This window comes from Xenopus tropicalis, chromosome 8, assembly GCF_000004195.4.
Source record: "Xenopus tropicalis strain Nigerian chromosome 8, UCB_Xtro_10.0, whole genome shotgun sequence".
Taxonomy (NCBI): Eukaryota; Metazoa; Chordata; class Amphibia; order Anura; family Pipidae; genus Xenopus; species Xenopus tropicalis.
In genome coordinates, this window is record NC_030684.2 from 137,321,002 (window position 1) to 137,340,029 (window position 19,028).

Below are 19,028 nucleotides of genomic sequence, written 5' to 3' on the forward strand. Positions count from 1 at the left end.
AGAGCAACAGGGAAATGTAAAGGAATTCTATTGGGAAAAGGGCTGCAGCTGTGGGGTAGGGTGTATAGAGAGTATATGTACCCAGTAGTGTTAGTGTGTGAGGGGAGAGAATGTGGGGTAAATACAAGAGATGGGGGATCAAATTAGCCCTATTCAGTTACTTTAGGGGTCCCCTGGAATCATTGTCCTTAGATTATCTGACTGAAACGTTAGGTTAGATCCTTTCCTAATGTTTCACCAACTGGGTGCCATTCCCCAGTCTCCCAAATGCAGAGGTCACACAAAGTATCTCTTAAGAGGAGCATGCAGAAATCAAAATGCTAAAATGGGTGCTCTGAGCTCAACCCCTTGTACCTCTCTGCGTATGAGCTGTTACATTGGGGCCCTCGGAAATCACTTCTTGGGTTTCACTGAAATATGTCCTTCAGGATTAGTGTCCCCGGCAGCAGCAGTCTCATTGCTAGAAATAAATCTGTCACTTCTCTGCTCCCCCCTCTGTTTCATGTACATATTATTCACACATATTCCAGGGGGGGGGCCCAGCCTGAAGGCCAGTTAGGGGGGATTTGGGGTGAGTGCTTATTTGTGCCCTGGGTACCCCTGGAACTATAGCAGGGTGACTGTTACCCCAATGTTTCTATATATCTGTAACCTTGTTATGGGCTAAGGGGGCCCAGCCTGAAGGCCAGTTAGGGGGGGATTTGGGGTGAGTGCTTATTTGTGCCCTGGGTACCCCTGGAACTATAGCAGGGTGACTGTTACCCCAATGTTTCTATATATCTGTAACCTTGTTATGGGCTAAGGGGGCCCAGCCTGAAGGCCAGTTAGGGGGGGATTTGGGGTGAGTGCTTATTTGTGCCCTGGGTACCCCTGGAACTATAGCGGGGTGACTGTTACCCCCAATGTTTCTATATATCTGTAACCTTGTTATGGGCTAAGGGGGCCCAGCCTGAAGGCCAGTTAGGGGGGGATTTGGGGTGAGTGCTTATTTGTACCCTGGGTACCCCTGGAACTATAGCGGGGTGACTGTTACCCCAATGTTTCTATATATCTGTAACCTTGTTATGGGCTAAGGGGGCCCAGCCTGAAGGCCAGTTAGGGGGGGATTTGGGGTGAGTGCTTATTTGTGCCCTGGGTACCCCTGGAACTATAGCAGGGTGACTGTTACCCCAATGTTTCTATATATCTGTAACCTTGTTATGGGCTAAGGGGGCCCAGCCTGAAGGCCAGTTAGGGGGGGATTTGGGGTGAGTGCTTATTTGTGCCCTGGGTACCCCTGGAACTATAGCGGGGTGACTGTTACCCCAATGTTTCTATATATCTGTAACCTTGTTATGAGCTTGTTATAAATATGAGGGGCTATAGTCAGGGTTGCCATCAGTAATGAACACCTATACTAGTAATAATTGTACCATTAGCAATGTAAGTAAGTGCATCTGCAGATATTGTTGGCTCTACACTGGGGAAATACCACAGGGAAAATCATTGTACAGCGATGATCTGCTTATCCGTCCTGCCAACCCTGCTACTGCCTGGGCATAGCCCACTGACCATTCACCATCTCCAGGGGGCACATTACATTAAATACCCAGCATTCTGATGGTAAATGGGATAGCTACGAGCAGTTCAATGTAAATCTCTCCAAAGCCGACATGTGGAAGGATTTCCGGTCTACGTTCCTTCCTGGTAGGGTAAACATGACCAAAATGATTCAACCCACTGGTTCTGGCAGTTAGATGCCATAATACGTAACTTTGTGTGGGGATGAAGAGGTCTCGCTTGGCACTCGAACCCCAGGATTCCTGGGGTCTGTCTCTGCCTAATTCCCAGTTCTACTTTTACTTACAGTCAGGCTTTGCACACCGGGGGCTTTCTCCTCTGGCAGGCAACCAGGCAGGGATCTTAGGAGCCACTGCCATGGAATCACTTGAGGCCCTGGGCCATATATTTAGTATGGAGGCCTTTGGTCTTCTACGTTACTACTGCCCCAGTGCTCACCCTAATACCCTCATTGTAATAAGTACTGCAATCCATACGGTCCCTGCAGGCAGCCTATTCCATATAGACCCCATTATGGGGTAATAAACTGATACGTTGCCAGACATTACAAGGTATCAGAACACGGGCTGTGGCTGGGGTGCAGTGTCGGACTGGGACCCCAGGGCCCACTCTCCAACCATTTTTAATCCTTTCCTCACTCAACCACTTTATTCTCCAAGTCTCTTTTATTTACATGCTGCATCTACCCCCATTTATCCTCTTTGTTCCCATTCAGGAATAGGGAATGACCATGAAGTAGGCCAAATGGTCAGGAGCAGGAGGGCCCATAGACCCCTGGGCCCACCGGGAGTTTTCCTGGTATCCCAATGGCCCAGTCCAACCCCAGCAAATAGTTAGGAGCAGGAGGGCCCATAGACCCCTGGGCCCACCGGGAGTTTTCCTGGTATCCCAATGGCCCAGTCCAACCCCAGCAAATAGTTAGAAGCAAGAGGGCCCACTGACACCTGGGCCCACCGGGAGTTTTCCTGGTATCCCAATGGCCCAGTCCAACCCCAGCAAATAGTTAGAAGCAAGAGGGGCCACTGACACCTGGGCCCACCGGGAGTTTTCCTGGTATCCCAATGGCCCAGTCCAACCCCAGCAAATAGTTAGAAGCAAGAGGGGCCACTGACACCTGGGCCCACCGGGAGTTTTCCTGATTTCTCTTTAGACCAGACTTATGTAAGCTACACGTTACTGTTTCAGTCTCCTGGATGCGCCTCGGCACCCACGGGCGCTTTTTGGAGAAGCCATACTGATGACTAGCTGCCATATCAGTGACCCTCCAATTTGTGCCTGTATGTCACCCACCCACTTAAGGTCCCCATACACGTAAAGATCCACTTGCCTGGCGAGGATCTTCTCCCGAAATTCCCACCTATGGGTGGGTGAATTTAGGCTAATTTGGTTGTTTGGCCCTGGGGCCAAACGATCGAATTATAACAACTGTAATAAGTGCAGTCGTTTCGGGGACTGCATCAACGAGCCCATACGGCCCCCAATCAGACTGAATTTTTTTAACCTGCCCGACCGATATCCGCCCAATTTCAGGCCAGATATCGGTCAGACAGGCCCGTCGGTAGTGCCCATACACGGCCGAAAAGCTGCCGAATCAGTCCAAGGGACCCATATCAGCAGCTAGAATCGGCCCGTGTATGGGGACCTTTAGACTGTAAACTCTACGGGGCAGAGACTACGTTCCTACTGTGTCTCCTTTCCCCACATGGTGGGTCGGTACTGTATAAAGCTGATTAGAGGAAGGGGTCAAATGCAATTTTTGATTCTCTGGGTTTTCTGGGACCATTATGATGAAGGAACAGTTCGGGAGTCATAGTCACACTGATTCAGGTCAAATCCATGGCGCTGGCATCATAAAAGTTTTCACTAGGTCTTGTAACCCATAGCGACCAATCAGATGTTTGCTCTCAAGGGTGGCCAGCAAGGCAGCTTCACTTAATTTGTTGCTGTGGGGTTGTTAGACCTGGTGCCATTTTCATTATCCCCCCTGTGTAGCTTTATATACCATTGTTATGAGATCCTCATCTCCTTCCCAGTAGATATTCCCATTGCAAAGTCACTGATTGAGTGGTACAGGGATACTCAGGAATGGGGTGGGGGTTGTATTCCTCCTTCTTATCCTCTCATCTGATTGATGCTGGAATGGCAGTGGATGGGATCTACTTGGACTTTGCTAAAGCGTTTGATACAGTACCTCACAGAAGGTTAATGATCAAATTAAGGAATATTGGCCTAGAACATAATATCTGTAATTGGATAGAGAACTGGCTGAAGGATAGAGTACAAAGAGTGGTGGTAAATGGAACATTTTCTAATTGGACCAGTGTGGTTAGTGGGTACCGCAGGGGTCAGTCCTTGGGCCTTTGCTTTTTAACTTGTTTATTAATGACCTGGAGGGGGGCATAGACAGTACTGTTTCTATTTTTGCTGATGACACTAAATTGTGCAAAACTATAAGTTCCATGCAGGATGTGCCGCTTTGCAGAGTGATTTGACAAAATTAGATAACTGGGCAGCAAACTGGAAAATGAGGTTCAATGTTGATAAGTGCAAAGTTATGCACTTTGGTAGAAATAATATAAACGCAAACTATCTACTGAATGGGAGTGTGTTGGGGGGATCCTTAATGGAGAAGGATCTGGGGGTTTTTGTTGATAACAAGTTGTCTAATTCCAGGCAGTGTCATTCTGTGGCTACTAAAGCAAATAAAGTGCTGTCTTGTATAAAAAGGGCATTGACTCAAGGGATGAAACATAATTTTGCCCCTTTATAGGTCCCTGGTAAGGCCTCACCTTGAGTATGGGGGGCAGTTTTGGGCTCCAGTCCTTAAGATGGAGTCCTTTTATGAGTTGCCCTTAATTTATGCCAAGTGGGCATGTTACAGGTCATTGATCACTGATATGCAAGCTAACGACTTGGGCTTGGGCTCCCCTGTGTCTCTATAGCAGTTATCTCCAACTGCGGCACAGGTCGGGGCATTTGTATACAAACCAGTGGTGTGTAGTCATGGTCAGACCGGCCTGCCAGACCAACCCAACCAAGGACAATATTGCATTTAGCATTGTCTCCTTATCAGAAAGTGGTCTCTCAATGGTGGTTTTCTGGTGGTCATTTTCTTGGGTTAGATATTTTTGGGTGGGTCGTGATGCTAGCAGAAGGGAGTCCCAGCAGAAAAGGTCTGGAGGTTTTGACCATGTTTCATTGAGTTAAAGATCATTTTATCCCAGGGCCATCAGAAATCATGGGGCCCCTCACAACCAAATTTTCTGGGCCTCCCACGTCCCATCAGAATCCTCCAGCTCCCCCCAGGAACTTCCTGTGTCTCCCCACTGCATCTGCACAGCTCACCCCCATCGTCCTCCTGCGGCTCCCCCAGCATCCTCCAACTCCCCCCCAGTAACTTCCTCCAACTCCCCCCCCCAGTAACTTCCTCCAACTCCCACCAGTAACTTCCTCCAACTCCCCCCAGTAACTTCCTCCAACTCCCCCCAGTAACTTCCTCCAACTCCTCCCCCAGTAACTTCCTCCAACTCCCCCCCAGTGACTTCCTCCAGCTCCCCCCAACGACTTCCTCCGGCTCCCCTCAGCTTCATCTCTCCCCAGCGACTTCCTCCAGCTCCCCCCCCTCAGCTTTCCCCCACTCCAGCAACTTCCTCCAGTCCCCCCCAGCAACTTCCTCTGGCTCCCCTCAGTTTCCCCCCACCCCAGCGTTTTCCTCCGGCTCCCCATAGCTTCCCCCCCTCCCAGCGACTTCCTCCGGCTCCCTTCAGCTTCCCCCCACCCCAGTGACTACCTCTGGCACCCCTGCGGCTTCCTCCAGCTCCTCCACCAGTGACTGCCACCATCCGCATCCTCTTGATATGTGCCGGCTCCCCGTCGCATATGCACATTTTATAAGGTTGCGCCCCGTGCGTATGGATGCACAGGGCGCAACCAATCAAATTTCACGCTTGCCACCAATGGCAGGGCCCGTAGTTCTTTAAAGGGGGCCCGAGCTAAAAAAAAAACTGTATCACGGCCAGGCCCCCTTTAAATGACTATCGTCCGGGCCCAGGACAACTGTCCCCCCTGTGCCCCCCTGTGCCCCCCTGATGGCGGCCCTATTTTATCTACAGTATCTGAGAATATCTCCTGTGCCACCCCAGGCTACATTATGGCCAGGAGATACAGAGCAAGACAATAACCCCAAGATTTAGTTATGTTCCCTACGTTAGAGTCCTGTAGCGGGTTGGTTCCCTGTGGGTGGCGGCTAGGATATTTGGATGCGGGTTTAGACACGGGTCTGATTGTGTGTCTTATCCATATTTCTTATATTATATTACCTATGTTATCTATAGTTTACCCCGTTTTTTAAACTTTTTTTTTCTACCCCCGCCCACTTCTGATGATGTCACTTCCGGTTTAATGATGGTCAGTGGGTCACGGATCGACTTGAGGATAAAGTAGTTCTATGTCGGGTCAGGTAGGGGGTCAAAGAAGCCACAAATGCAGGTTGTGGGTCACAGGTCTATACCCCAAGGGGTCTCCTGCCCAGCGATGGGAAACCAAGGAAAAGTGCTATGTATTATATTCTATCCCCACTCTGATTTATTGTATTTATTGTATACACAGAGAGGATACGGGACTGGGTGTCGATAGGATACATGTGTGACATTCAGACCTGCAGTCACTTGCCTTGTCCCAAGCACTTATATCCCTCCTTTCGTTTCTAATGAGCCTCCAAGTCTCCAAGTGATTACTTTGCCTTTAAACTGAAGACTGGGGCATTATAGGGTATCATTGTATTGTCCCATTTCCAGCAGACATATCAGTAACTGGCAATACTTGCCCCCCCCCCCAGCTACTACATAACTACATTTCCCAGAATCCAAGCTCAGCCAATGGCTGTACATTTGCTACAGGGAACCAAGAACAAAATACCCCGGATGGGGTAAATACGTTATCACCTTCTGCTCTGAAGTTGTTGCTTATCTGCCACTCTCAGCATCACTGTGCCTTAGGCTGGGGCCCTGTATAAACCAGTTGGGCCCCCTGCCGTGTGGGGGCCCCCCAACGTTTGCCCCCCCTATAAAGACAGCTCAGCCTTTACCCGCAGCCTGGCACATCCCTGTTGGAGTAAAGGGTTAAAGGAGTGGCACAAAGTGAGGCTGGAGTTCTAGAAAGCTGGGGGGGCCCTCTCTGATTCAGAGAAAAGGAGGGGCATCTGCTTATCCAAAATCCTAGTACTGAACCATTAGAATGTGAGCAGCCAATCACAGCAGAAGGGACTCACCCAGCAAGTCCAGCAGGGGAATGAAGGGGGGCTGGATGGGGGTTGGGGGGGGGGGGGGTAGGAGTCTCTTCCGGGAGTCAAAAACACATTGGCTACCTTAAAATGAATTGCAGATGAGCAGCCATGGGGTTGCTATAGGGACCAGTTGCTACTAGCAACCGGAATACTGACAGCATCCCAAAGAAAATGTATGCGATGAAAAGGCTCTTCCAGGCTCAGTACCGAACGGCGGAGGGGGGGTACCCAGAATCTCTTATCAGGGGGCGAGGGGTCCCCAAAGAAGGATGCAGCCCTGCCGGCTGGTGAGTGGGAGAATGTAGGTATCGGAGAGGGGAGAGGGAAGACCGAAGTTCCCCATCAACAGGTAAGAGGAGCGATGGCTGGCACTGGCGCCGGGTCTGGGGGTTGTGTGACGTGCTGCAAGCGCAGGGCATAAAGGCTATTCAGTATGCAGCTGGCATTTCATTCACTGCCCTCAGCCACCGACACGACAAACAGCACCCAGTCTACTGGTATTATACATATACTGGTACCATAAGGGCACCATGTGGGTATGTACATTGGCACCCACTGGTTATGCACAGGCAGTGGGAGTTGTGGGTATATATACTGGCACCCTATAGATACATATACTAGTACCTGGGAGAAAAGACACTGGCACCCTATGGGAATATACACTGGCACTTTATACATATATATATATATACTAGTACCTGGGAGAAAAGACATTGGCACCCTATGGGAATATACACCGGCACTTTATACATATATATATATATATATATACTGCAAGAAAAAAGAGCTGCACTCACCAGGACTTGGCAAAAATATAGTAAGTTTATTTAAGCAAAGAGATCCAGAGAGGATCTCTTTGCTTAAATAAACTTACTATATTTTTGCCAAGTCCTGGTGAGTGCAGCTCTTTTTTCTTGCTTTATATTTTTTAGCCAGCACCCTGGGCATTTGAATTTCAATAGGGTGTGCTCCGTTTGTTCTTGCTATATATATATACTAGTACCTGGGAGAAAAGACATTGGCACCCTATGGCCATATACACTGGCACTTTATAGATATATATACTAGTACCTGGGAGAAAAGACTCTGGCACCCTATGGGAATATACACTGGCACCCTATGGCCATATACACTGGCACTTTATAGATATATATACTAGTACCTGGGAGAAAAGACACTGGCACCCTATGGGAATATACACTGGCACTTTATAGATATATATACTAGTACCTGGGAGAAAAGACACTGGCACCCTATGGGAATATACACTGGCACTTTATACATATATATATATATACTAGTACCTGGGAGAAAAGACTCTGGCACCCTATGGGAATATACACTGGCACCCTATGGCCATATACACTGGCACTTTATAGATATATATACTAGTACCTGGGAGAAAAGACACTGGCACCCTATGGGAATATACACTGGCACTTTATAGATATATATACTAGTACCTGGGAGAAAAGACACTGGCACCCTATGGGAATATACATTGGCACCCTATGGGAATATACACTGGCACCCTATAGATACATATAGTAGTACCTGGGAGAAAAGACACTGGCACCCTATTGGAATATACACTGGCACCCTGAGGGAATACACACCCCTTTGGTACCTATACCTGCACTCTTTGGGTACATATACTACATACACCCTGTGAGAATGGACGCTGGTGCCCCATGGTTATATAATATATATATATATATATATACAGTGGTACTTTCTGGTATTATCTATATATCCCTGTTTTTATTTTAGCATCTATCATTTATCTATCTATCTATCTCTGTATCATCTATCTATCTATCTATCTATCTATCTCTGTATCATCTATCTATCTATCTATCTATCTATCTATCTATCTATCTATCTATATCTATCTATCTATTTATCTATCTATCTATCATCTATCTATCTATCCATCTATCTATCTATCTATCTATCTATCTATCTATCTATCTATCTATCTATCTATCTATCTATCTATATCATCTATCTATCTATCTATCTATCTATCTATATCTCTATCTATCTATCTAATCTATCATCTATCTCTGTATCATCTATCTATTATCTATCTATCTATCTATCTATCTATATCTCTATCTATCTATCTAATCTATCATCTATCTCTGTATCATCTATCTATCTGTCTATCTATCTATCTATCTATCTGTTACAATGTGTTAGAGTATTATTGGGGTGTCAGAGCTCTGTAGAATCATGAAAAAAAACATTTCCAAGCAATTTTCCAATATAAATGTATTTGGGGTTTAACAGTTTGGAAAAGGTTTTTTTTCTCAGTTCACTCCCCTTGGTGTTTTTATCCCCTGTTTAATTGGCTGGAAGTTGAATAAATATGTGTCTCGCCAATCTCTAATTAAAGACACAGATATTTATGCAGGAGCAGCAGAAGCCCTGTCCCTAATCCATAAGGAAGTGAGATTGCCATTAATCTGAGTTTACACCAGTGTCACCAAGCAAGGGTGAGTCAGGGGTTTCATTAAACTGTTTAACACTAAGCAGCAAATCCTCAGGCACAACGAGATAAGATAGATTGTAAGCTCTAATGGTCGGGCCCTCTCCTCCTCCTCTATCAGTCAGTGATTGTATGGATTCTGGGTGTTTGATATACTGTATACGGAATATGTTGTTATTATCAATAATAAAGTTGCAGCAAAATATGAAATCCAGAGAATGCTGCCTGACCCATAAAGAATGAATAGAGAAACATTGAGACATTGCTAAATATTAGTGGTTGCTCAGAAGAGGAGTTTGCTTTTCTTCAGGTGTAACACTAGTTCAAGATAGGAGCTAGGGATTGTAAGAAGCTACTGTTTCAGATAAGGGATTACTAGTTGTTCAGGTGTCAACTTGAAAGTTCTTTAGGTGAGGAGATTGAAGTTGTTCGGGTGAGAAGCTAGTGGTTAATAAGTGAGGGTCTAGCAGTTGAAGTGAATAGCTAGTTCTTTAGGTAAGGAGCAAGAAGTTCAGATGAGAAGCTAATGGCTCAGGTGCAGAGCTAGGGGTTGTTCACATGAGGAGCTAGTGGTTTAGCTGAGGAACTAGAGTTCAGGTGAGGTGCTAGAAGTTGTTGAGGTAAGCAACTAGTGGTTATTTAGATAAGGAAGTGGTGGTTCAGGTAATGAGCTAGAAATTGTTTAGGTGAGAAAGTAGAGGTTTCACCAGTGAGGAGCTAGAAGTTCTTCAGTTAAGAAGATAGTGGTTGTTGAGGTGAGAAGCTAGTTGTTCAGGTAAGGAGCTTCTGGTTCAGTTGAGGAGTTAGGTGAGGAGCTAGTAGTTGTTCATATCAGAAGCTAAAGGTTCAGGTGAGGATCTACAAGTTATTTGAGTGAGAAGCTAGTGGTTGTTGAGGAACTAGTAGTTGTTTAGTTAAGACACTATTGTTCAATTGAGGGGCTAGATGTTCAGGTGAAGAGCTGAAGTTCTTCAAATGAGAAACTAGTGGTTGTTTAGGTAATCAGCTAGAAATAGTTCAGGTGAGGAGCTGGAAGTTTTTCATGTGAGGAGCTAGTGGTTGTTAAGATGAGGAGCTAATGGTTCAGGTGAGGTGCTAGCGGTTGTTCAAACGAGGAGTGAGGAGATATTCAGGTGAAGAGCTAGTGGTCATTCAGATGAGGAACTAGTGGTTCAGGTGAGGAAGCTAGAAACTGTTCAGGTGAGGAGTCATTGTTTATTAATTTGAGGAGCCAGTGGTTGTTTAGATGAGGAGATAGTGGTCATTCAGATGAGGAACTAGTGGTTTAGGTGAGGAAGGTAGAAACTGTTCAGGTAAAGAGGGAGTGGTTATTTAGATGGGGAAGTAGTGGTTCAGGTGAGTTTATTCAGTTGAGGAGCTAGCAGTTGTTTTGGTGAGGAGCTACATGTGAAATACAGAATGCTAAGCTGAAGGACTGGTGGCTGTTAAGGTGAGGAGCTAGCAGTAGTTCAGACAAGGGTCTAGAAGTTTAATTGAGGAGCTAGAATAAGTTTAGGGTAAGAAAAATACAAATATACAAGGAATATGGCAGCTCCCACACAAAGGTTTAACTACAAATATGCAGAGAATACATACTCTAGGCACAAATATATATTAGTTTCATCCGCTTTATTTCTAGGAATTAATTCTATGTTCTGGTTCCAGGTTTCACAAAGAGGAGCTGCCCCAGAACGCACAATGTATCTGGCAATGACGGGGGAGATTTTGAGCACAACCTTCTCAGCGTCAGGCGATGCCCTCCCTGTCTCCTCCCTCACCTTGGAGCAAAAAGCGGCTTTTGTCTTGGTCTTTCTGCTTTTTATCTTCCTTGGCCTTCTCATCATCCGCTGCTTCCGGATACTTCTGGATCCCTATCGGAGCATGCCCTCATCCACCTGGACAGACTATATGGAGAAAGATACGTTTGATTATCGCTGGGCCTAAGGGCATTAGATGTTCTATTGCACCTTGGCCTAACGGTGTTACATGAATAGGAAGACAGTGAAGACTGCTGAACCTAATGGATGGATGATGCATTTCCTTTCTACTCAACCTAGTTGCATTACATGGAGACTGAGAAGTCCTTGACCTACTGGCCAAACAGCATACACATTGATGGACATGTTTGATTAACACTTGGCCTAATGAAACGACATTTTGATGGACACATTTGATTACTGCTTGGTCTAATGGTAAGACATGTCGGCGGCATGTTTGATTACTGCTTGGCCTACTGGCCTTATGTGCTGATTGACAAGTTCAATTACTGCTTGGCCAACGGCATTGCATATTGGTGGGCATGTTCCATTACTGCTTGACATAATGGCATTACATATGGAGGGGTGATTACTGCTTGGTCTAATGGTATTACATTTTAGTGGATAAGTTTCCTTAATGCTTGGCCTAATGGCTTTACATATTGATGGGTACATTCAATTGCTGATTGGCCAAAACTACTTGTAGACAGACATGTTTGATTATTGCTGGACTTATGGCCTTACATAGAGAATGAAACATCTGGATACTAGTGGCCTAAGGGCAGTGGTTTCAGTTGGCACAACTCAAGATGATTCCACAAAGACTTGAGAGAAGTTCTCAAAACGACTTGAGAAGTCCTCAAAATGACTTTAGAAGTTCTCAAAAAGGTTTGAGAAGTCCTCAAAAAGATTTGAGAAGTCCTGAAAAAGGTTTGAGAAGTCCTCAAAAAGATTTGAGAAGTCCTCAAAAAGATTTGAGAAGTCCTCAAAAAGGTTTGAGAAGTCCTGAAAAAGGTTTGAGAAGGCCTGAAAAAGATTTGAGAAGTCCTCAAAAAGGTTTGAGAAGTCCTCAAAAAGATTTGAGAAGTCCTCAAAAAGATTTGAGAAGTCCTCAAAAAGGTTTGAGAAGTCCTCAAAAAGATTTGAGAAGTCCTCAGAAAGGTTTGAGAAGTCCTCAGACTTTGAAGTGGGGGAAGAAATGTATTTTGGAGATTTCATTTTTCAATTTTCGATGCCTATTGTGTGAAATGTTTACATCCAATTCCAGAACAGAAGAAACCAACATTAATTCATGGTGAATATCGAAACACCCACCAGTGTTTTTGAGCACAAAGTCCTGAATTCATGGTCAAGACCTGACTACTTAATTCTAGCCACGCCTATAAAGAAACAGCCTCATAAGATGCAAAGCCTCTAAGAACCAACCCTCATCATCATCATCATCAACAATCATCAATATCATTAAGATTAAGCCGCCATCATCTACGGACCAACGACAATATCCTGATAATGAGCCACCGCTACAGTGTCTTTTTCAATCTTGCGTTCGGCTTGGACGGGGAACATTGTGAAGCGATTGTCAAGCTTAATTGTGGTATCTCACGTTGACACTTTCGGTGTGCTTACTCCCTTCATGAATACCAAAGTACCTCAGTAAGGGTTCAACTACTGGGCAAACACAAACCCAAATGTAGTTGGACGTGGAGGTGGGACATTTTATATCAATGTTATAAATTGGCACAATTAAAGCATTCTTTACACAGATACACAGTGGTACTTTGTCATTGATTAGCCGTCGGGGTAAAATGATAGACCTTTGGTGTTACTGTCATTAAATATTGGACAATAAGGTGGCCATACATGGGACAATAAGGTGGCCATACATGGGACAATAAGGTGGCCATACATGGGACAATAAGGTGGCCATACATGGGACAATAAGGTGGCCATACATGGGACAATAAGGTGGTCATACATGGGACAATAAGGTGGTCATACATGGGACAATAAGGTAGCCATAGATGGGACAATAAGGCGGCCATACATGGGACAATAAGGCGGCCATACATGGGACAATAAGGCGGTCATACATGGGACAATAAGGTAGCCATACATGGGACAATAAGGTGGCCATACATGGGACAATAAGGTGGCCATACTTGGGACAATAAAGTAGCCATACATGGGACAATGTGGTAGCCATACATGGGACAATGAAGTGGCCCTACATGGGACAATAAGGTGGCCATACATGGGACAATAAGGTAGCCATACATGGGACAATGTGGTAGCCATACATGGGACAATGAAGTGGCCATACATGGGATAACAAGGTGGCCATATATGGGACAATAAGGTAGCCATACATGTGACAATAAGGTGGCCATACATGGGACAATAAGGTGACCATACATGGGACAATAAGGTGACCATACATGGGACAATGTGGTAGCCATACATGGGACAATGAAGTGGCCATACATGGGACAATAAGGTGGCCATATTTGGGACAATAAGGTGGCCATACATGGGACAATAAGGTGGCCATACATGGGACAATAAGGTGGCCATACATGGGACAATAAGGTAGCTATACATGGGACAATAAGGTGGCCATACATGGGACAATAAGGTGGCCATATATGGGACAATAAGGTGGCCATACATGGGACAATAAGGTGGCCATATAAGGGACAATAAGGTGGCCATACATGGGACAATAAGGTGGCCATACATGGGAGAATAAGGTGGCCATACATGGGACAATAAGGTAGCTATACATGGGACAATAAGGTGACCATACATGGGACAATAAGGTGGCCATACATGGGACAATAAGGTGGCCATACATGGGACAATAAGGTAGCTATACATGGGACAATAAGGTGACCATATATGGGAGAATAAGGTGGCCATACATGGGACAATAAGGTAGCTATACATGGGACAATAAGGTGACCATATATGGGACAATAAGGTGGCCATACATGGGACAATAAGGTGGCCATACATGGGAGAATAAGGTGACCATACATGGGACAATAAGGTGGCCATACATGGGACAATAAGGTGGCCATACATGGGACAATAAGGTAGCTATAAATGGGACAATAAGGTGACCATATATGGGAGAATAAGGTGACCATACATGGGACAATAAGGTGGCCATACATGGGACAATAAGGTGGCCATACATGGGACAATAAGGTGGCCATACATGGGACAATAAGGTGAACATACATGGGACAATAAGGTGGCCATATATGGGAGAATAAGGTGGCCATACATGGGACAATAAGGTAGCTATACATGGGACAATAAGGTGGCAGTACATGGGACAATAAGGTGGCCATACATGGGACAATAAGGTGGCCATATATGGGACAATAAGGTGGCCATACATGGGACAATAAGGTGGCCATATATGGGACAATAAGGTGGCCATACATGGGACAATAAGGTGGCCATACATGGGACAATAAGTTGGCCATACATGGGACAATAAGGTGGCCATATATGGGAGAATAAGTTGGCCATACATGGGACAATAAGGTGGTCATATATGGGACAATAAGGTGGCCATACATGGGACAATAAGTTGGCCATACATGGGACAATAAGGTGGTCATATTTGGGACAATAAGGTGGCCATACATGGGACAATAAGTTGGCCATACATGGGACAATAAGGTGGTCATATTTGGGACAATAAGGTGGCCATACATGGGATAATAAAAGCTGCCATCTTGGAACCATGGGACTCTCAGCAGCTTATTGACCCCTGTATGGTACCCTATGGTTGCCCGACCAATGATTGTCCTGATATCGATCAGGTTTGAAAATTCTGTCAGGTGAGAACTTCTGTGATGATCCTATCCCTTGGCCCTGACTGATGGTGGCCATTAGGGTGGGTCTCACAGTGTATGCCAAGCTTATGAGAGGAGAAGATGGGCAAACAGAGATGGCTAGCAGGAACTGTAAAGGGCAATCCCAAGGCTAAATCATTTCATAGGCTTCACTCGCACTCTAACAGCTAAGGAGGCAAATCTAAAGGGTTCAAAAAGAAAATGTCAGCAAATCGGGCATTTCGATTCATTTCTGCAGATGTTTTGAGACTCTAATTTTCCCTATTCCAAACCCAATGGCTGATTATATCAATCCCTCACAGTTTATTAAGGGTTCAAAGCTACAATTTTTCGGTCCAGAAATTTGTGATTTTTTTTCTTTTGTTTGAATTGTAAATCACTGGTTCATTGTACCAATTACTGAATGACAATCACATGGATACCCCAATCACTTCTAATATCCTTATCATTTACAGTAGGGGGTACATTACCCCTTATAATACATGAGTGATACTCAGAGTTCCCTGTATAACTCAGCCTGCAGCCTTGTGCCTTTATATGGGTACAGAGCCCCTCAGTGACTGCTAATATCCTTATCATTTACAGTAGGGGGTACATTATCCCTTATAATACATGAGTGATACTCAGAGTTCCCTGTATAACTCAGCCTGCAGCCTTGTGCCTTTATATGGGGGGCACAGAACCCCTCAGTGACTGCTAATATCCTTATCATTTACAGTAGGGGGTACATTATCCCTTATAATACATGAGTGATACTCAGAGTTCCCTGTATAACTCAGCCTGCAGCCTTGTGCCTTTATATGGGCACAGAACCCCTCAGTGACTGCTAATATCCTTATCATTTACAGTAGGGGGTACATTATACCTTATAATACATGAGTGATACTCAGAGTTCCCTGTATAACTCAGCCTGCAGCCTTGTGCCTTTATATGGGGGGCACAGAACCCTCAGTGACTGCTAATATCCTTATCATTTACAGTAGGGGGTACATTATCCCTTATAATACATGAGTGATACTCAGAGTTCCCTGTATAACTCAGCCTGCAGCCTTGTGCCTTTATATGGGCACAGAACCCCTCAGTGACTGCTAATATCCTTATCATTTACAGTAGGGGGTACATTATCCCTTATAATACATGAGTGATACTCAGAGTTCCCTGTATAACTCAGCCTGCAGCCTTGTGCCTTTATATGGGCACAGAACCCCTCAGTGACTGCTAATATCCTTATCATTTACAGTAGGGGGTACATTATCCCTTATAATACATGAGTGATACTCAGAGTTCCCTGTATAACTCAGCCTGCAGCCTTGTGCCTTTATATGGGCACAGAACCCCTCAGTGACTGCTAATATCCTTATCATTTACAGTAGGGGGTACATTATCCCTTATAATACATGAGTGATACTCAGAGTTCCCTGTATAACTCAGCCTGGTACCAATATGAGCTGCTAATCCTTACAGTAGAAGAGGCTGCATTAGGACAGATTTCTGCATGATGAACACAGAGCGGAGGAACATCCATCATATTTACTGCACCAACGACACCGTCAGTTTCCATTCAGGAGATGGGATTCTCACTGTATATCTCTAGGGCATCCATATTTTGTGTGTGTCCTAGTACATGACTGTTATACCAAATCTATGAGGTTTACATTTTTTAGGAGACAAATCCTGTTATTTGTCCTTGGGAGGCCTGTAGCCCTGGGGTTATTGGCTCAGACTCTGCGGAGTTCCCTTTGCTGCTATAACAGCCCCTACTCTTCTGGGAAGGTTCCCACTAGATGGTGGAACAGTGTCGGTGGGATTAATATGAAGTTCCCTTTGCTGCTATAACTGCCCCTACTCTTCTGGGAAGGTTCCCACTAGATGGTGGAACAGTGTCGGTGGGATTAATATGAAGTTCCCTTTGCTGCTATAACTGCCCCTACTCTTCTGGGAAGGTCCCCACTAGATGGTGGAACAGTGTCGGTGGGATTAATATGAAGTTCCCTTTGCTGCTATAACTGCCCCTACTCTTCTGGGAAGGTTCCCACTAGATGGTGGAACAGTGTCGGTGGGATTAATATGAAGTTCCCTTTGCTGCTATAACTGCCCCTACTCTTCTGGGAAGGTTCCCACTAGATGGTGGAACAGTGTCGGTGGGATTAATATGAAGTTCCCTTTGCTGCTATAACGGCCCCTACTCTTCTGGGAAGGTTCCCACTAGATGGTGGAACAGTGTCGGTGGGATTAATATGAAGTTCCCTTTGCTGCTATAACGGCCCCTACTCTTCTGGGAAGGTCCCCACTAGATGGTGGAACAGTGTCGGTGGGATTAATATGAAGTTCCCTTTGCTGCTATAACTGCCCCTACTCTTCTGGGAAGGTTCCCACTAGATGGTGGAACAGTGTCGGTGGGATTAATATGAAGTTCCCTTTGCTGCTATAACGGCCCCTACTCTTCTGGGAAGGTTCCCACTAGATGGTGGAACAGTGTTGGTGGGATTAATATGAAGTTCCCTTTGCTGCTATAACGGCCCCTACTCTTCTGGGAAGGTTCCCACTAGATGGTGGAACAGTGTCGGTGGGATTAATATGAAGTTCCCTTTGCTGCTATAACTGCCCCTACTCTTCTGGGAAGGTTCCCGCTAGATGGTGGAACAGTGTTGGTGGGATTAATATGAAGTTCCCTTTGCTGCTATAACTGCCCCTACTCTTCTGGGAAGGTTCCCACTAGATGGTGGAACAGTGTTGGTGGGATTAATATGAAGTTCCCTTTGCTGCTATAACGGCCCCTACTCTTCTGGGAAGGTTCCCACTAGATGGTGGAACAGTGTTGGTGGGATTAATATGAAGTTCCCTTTGCTGCTATAACTGCCCCTACTCTTCTGGGAAGGTTCCCACTAGATGGTGGAACAGTGTTGGTGGGATTAATATGAAGTTCCCTTTGCTGCTATAACGGCCCCTACTCTTCTGGGAAGGTCCCCACTAGATGGTGGAACAGTGTTGGTGGGATTAATATGAAGTTCCCTTTGCTGCTATAACAGCCCCTACTCTTCTGGGAAGGTTCCCACTAGATGGTGGAACAGTGTCGGTGGGATTAATATGAAGTTCCCTTTGCTGCTATAACTGCCCCTACTCTTCTGGGAAGGTTCCCGCTAGATGGTGGAACAGTGTTGGTGGGATTAATATGAAGTTCCCTTTGCTGCTATAACTGCCCCTACTCTTCTGGGAAGGTTCCCACTAGATGGTGGAACAGTGTCGGTGGGATTAATATGAAGTTCCCTTTGCTGCTATAACAGCCTCTACTCTTCTGGGAAGGTTCCCACTAGATGGTGGAACAGTGTCGGTGGGATTAATATGAAGTTCCCTTTGCTGCTATAACTGCCCCTACTCTTCTGGGAAGGTTCCCACTAGATGGTGGAACAGTGTTGGTGGGATTAATATGAAGTTCCCTTTGCTGCTATAACGGCCCCTACTCTTCTGGGAAGGTTCCCACTAGATGGTGGAACAGTGTCGGTGGGATTAATATGAAGTTCCCTTTGCTGCTATAACTGCCCCTACTCTTCTGGGAAGGTTCCCACTAGATGGTGGAACAGTGTTAGTGGGATTAATATGAAGTTCCCTTTGCTGCTATAACAGCCCCTACTCTTCTGGGAAGGTTCCCGCTAGATGGTGGAACAGTGTTGGTGGGATTAATATGAAGTTCCCTTTGCTGCTATAACTGCCCCTACTCTTCTGGGAAGGTTCCCACTAGATGGTGGAACAGTGTTGGTGGGATTAATATGAAGTTCCCTTTGCTGCTATAACTGCCCCTACTCTTCTGGGAAGGTTCCCACTAGATGGTGGAACAGTGTTGGTGGGATTAATATGAAGTTCCCTTTGCTGCTATAACTGCCCCTACTCTTCTGGGAAGGTTCCCACTAGATGGTGGAACAGTGTCGGTGGGATTAATATGAAGTTCCCTTTGCTGCTATAACAGCCTCTACTCTTCTGGGAAGGTTCCCACTAGATGGTGGAACAGTGTCGGTGGGATTAATATGAAGTTCCCTTTGCTGCTATAACTGCCCCTACTCTTCTGGGAAGGT

General features: G+C 45.5%; 1 protein-coding gene across 1 annotated transcript; it reads left to right on the top strand.

Moving 5' to 3' along the window:
- The first annotated feature begins 6,890 nt into the window (after positions 1-6,890).
- On the top strand, positions 6,891-12,858 carry LOC100486133 (cortexin-3-like). The gene is made up of 2 exons (XM_004917581.3): positions 6,891-7,193; positions 11,001-12,858. The coding sequence occupies exon 2, from the start codon at positions 11,034-11,036 to the stop codon at positions 11,277-11,279; it is 246 nt and encodes an 81-aa protein (XP_004917638.1). The 5' UTR covers positions 6,891-7,193; positions 11,001-11,033; the 3' UTR covers positions 11,280-12,858.
- The last annotated feature ends 6,170 nt before the right edge of the window (positions 12,859-19,028 follow it).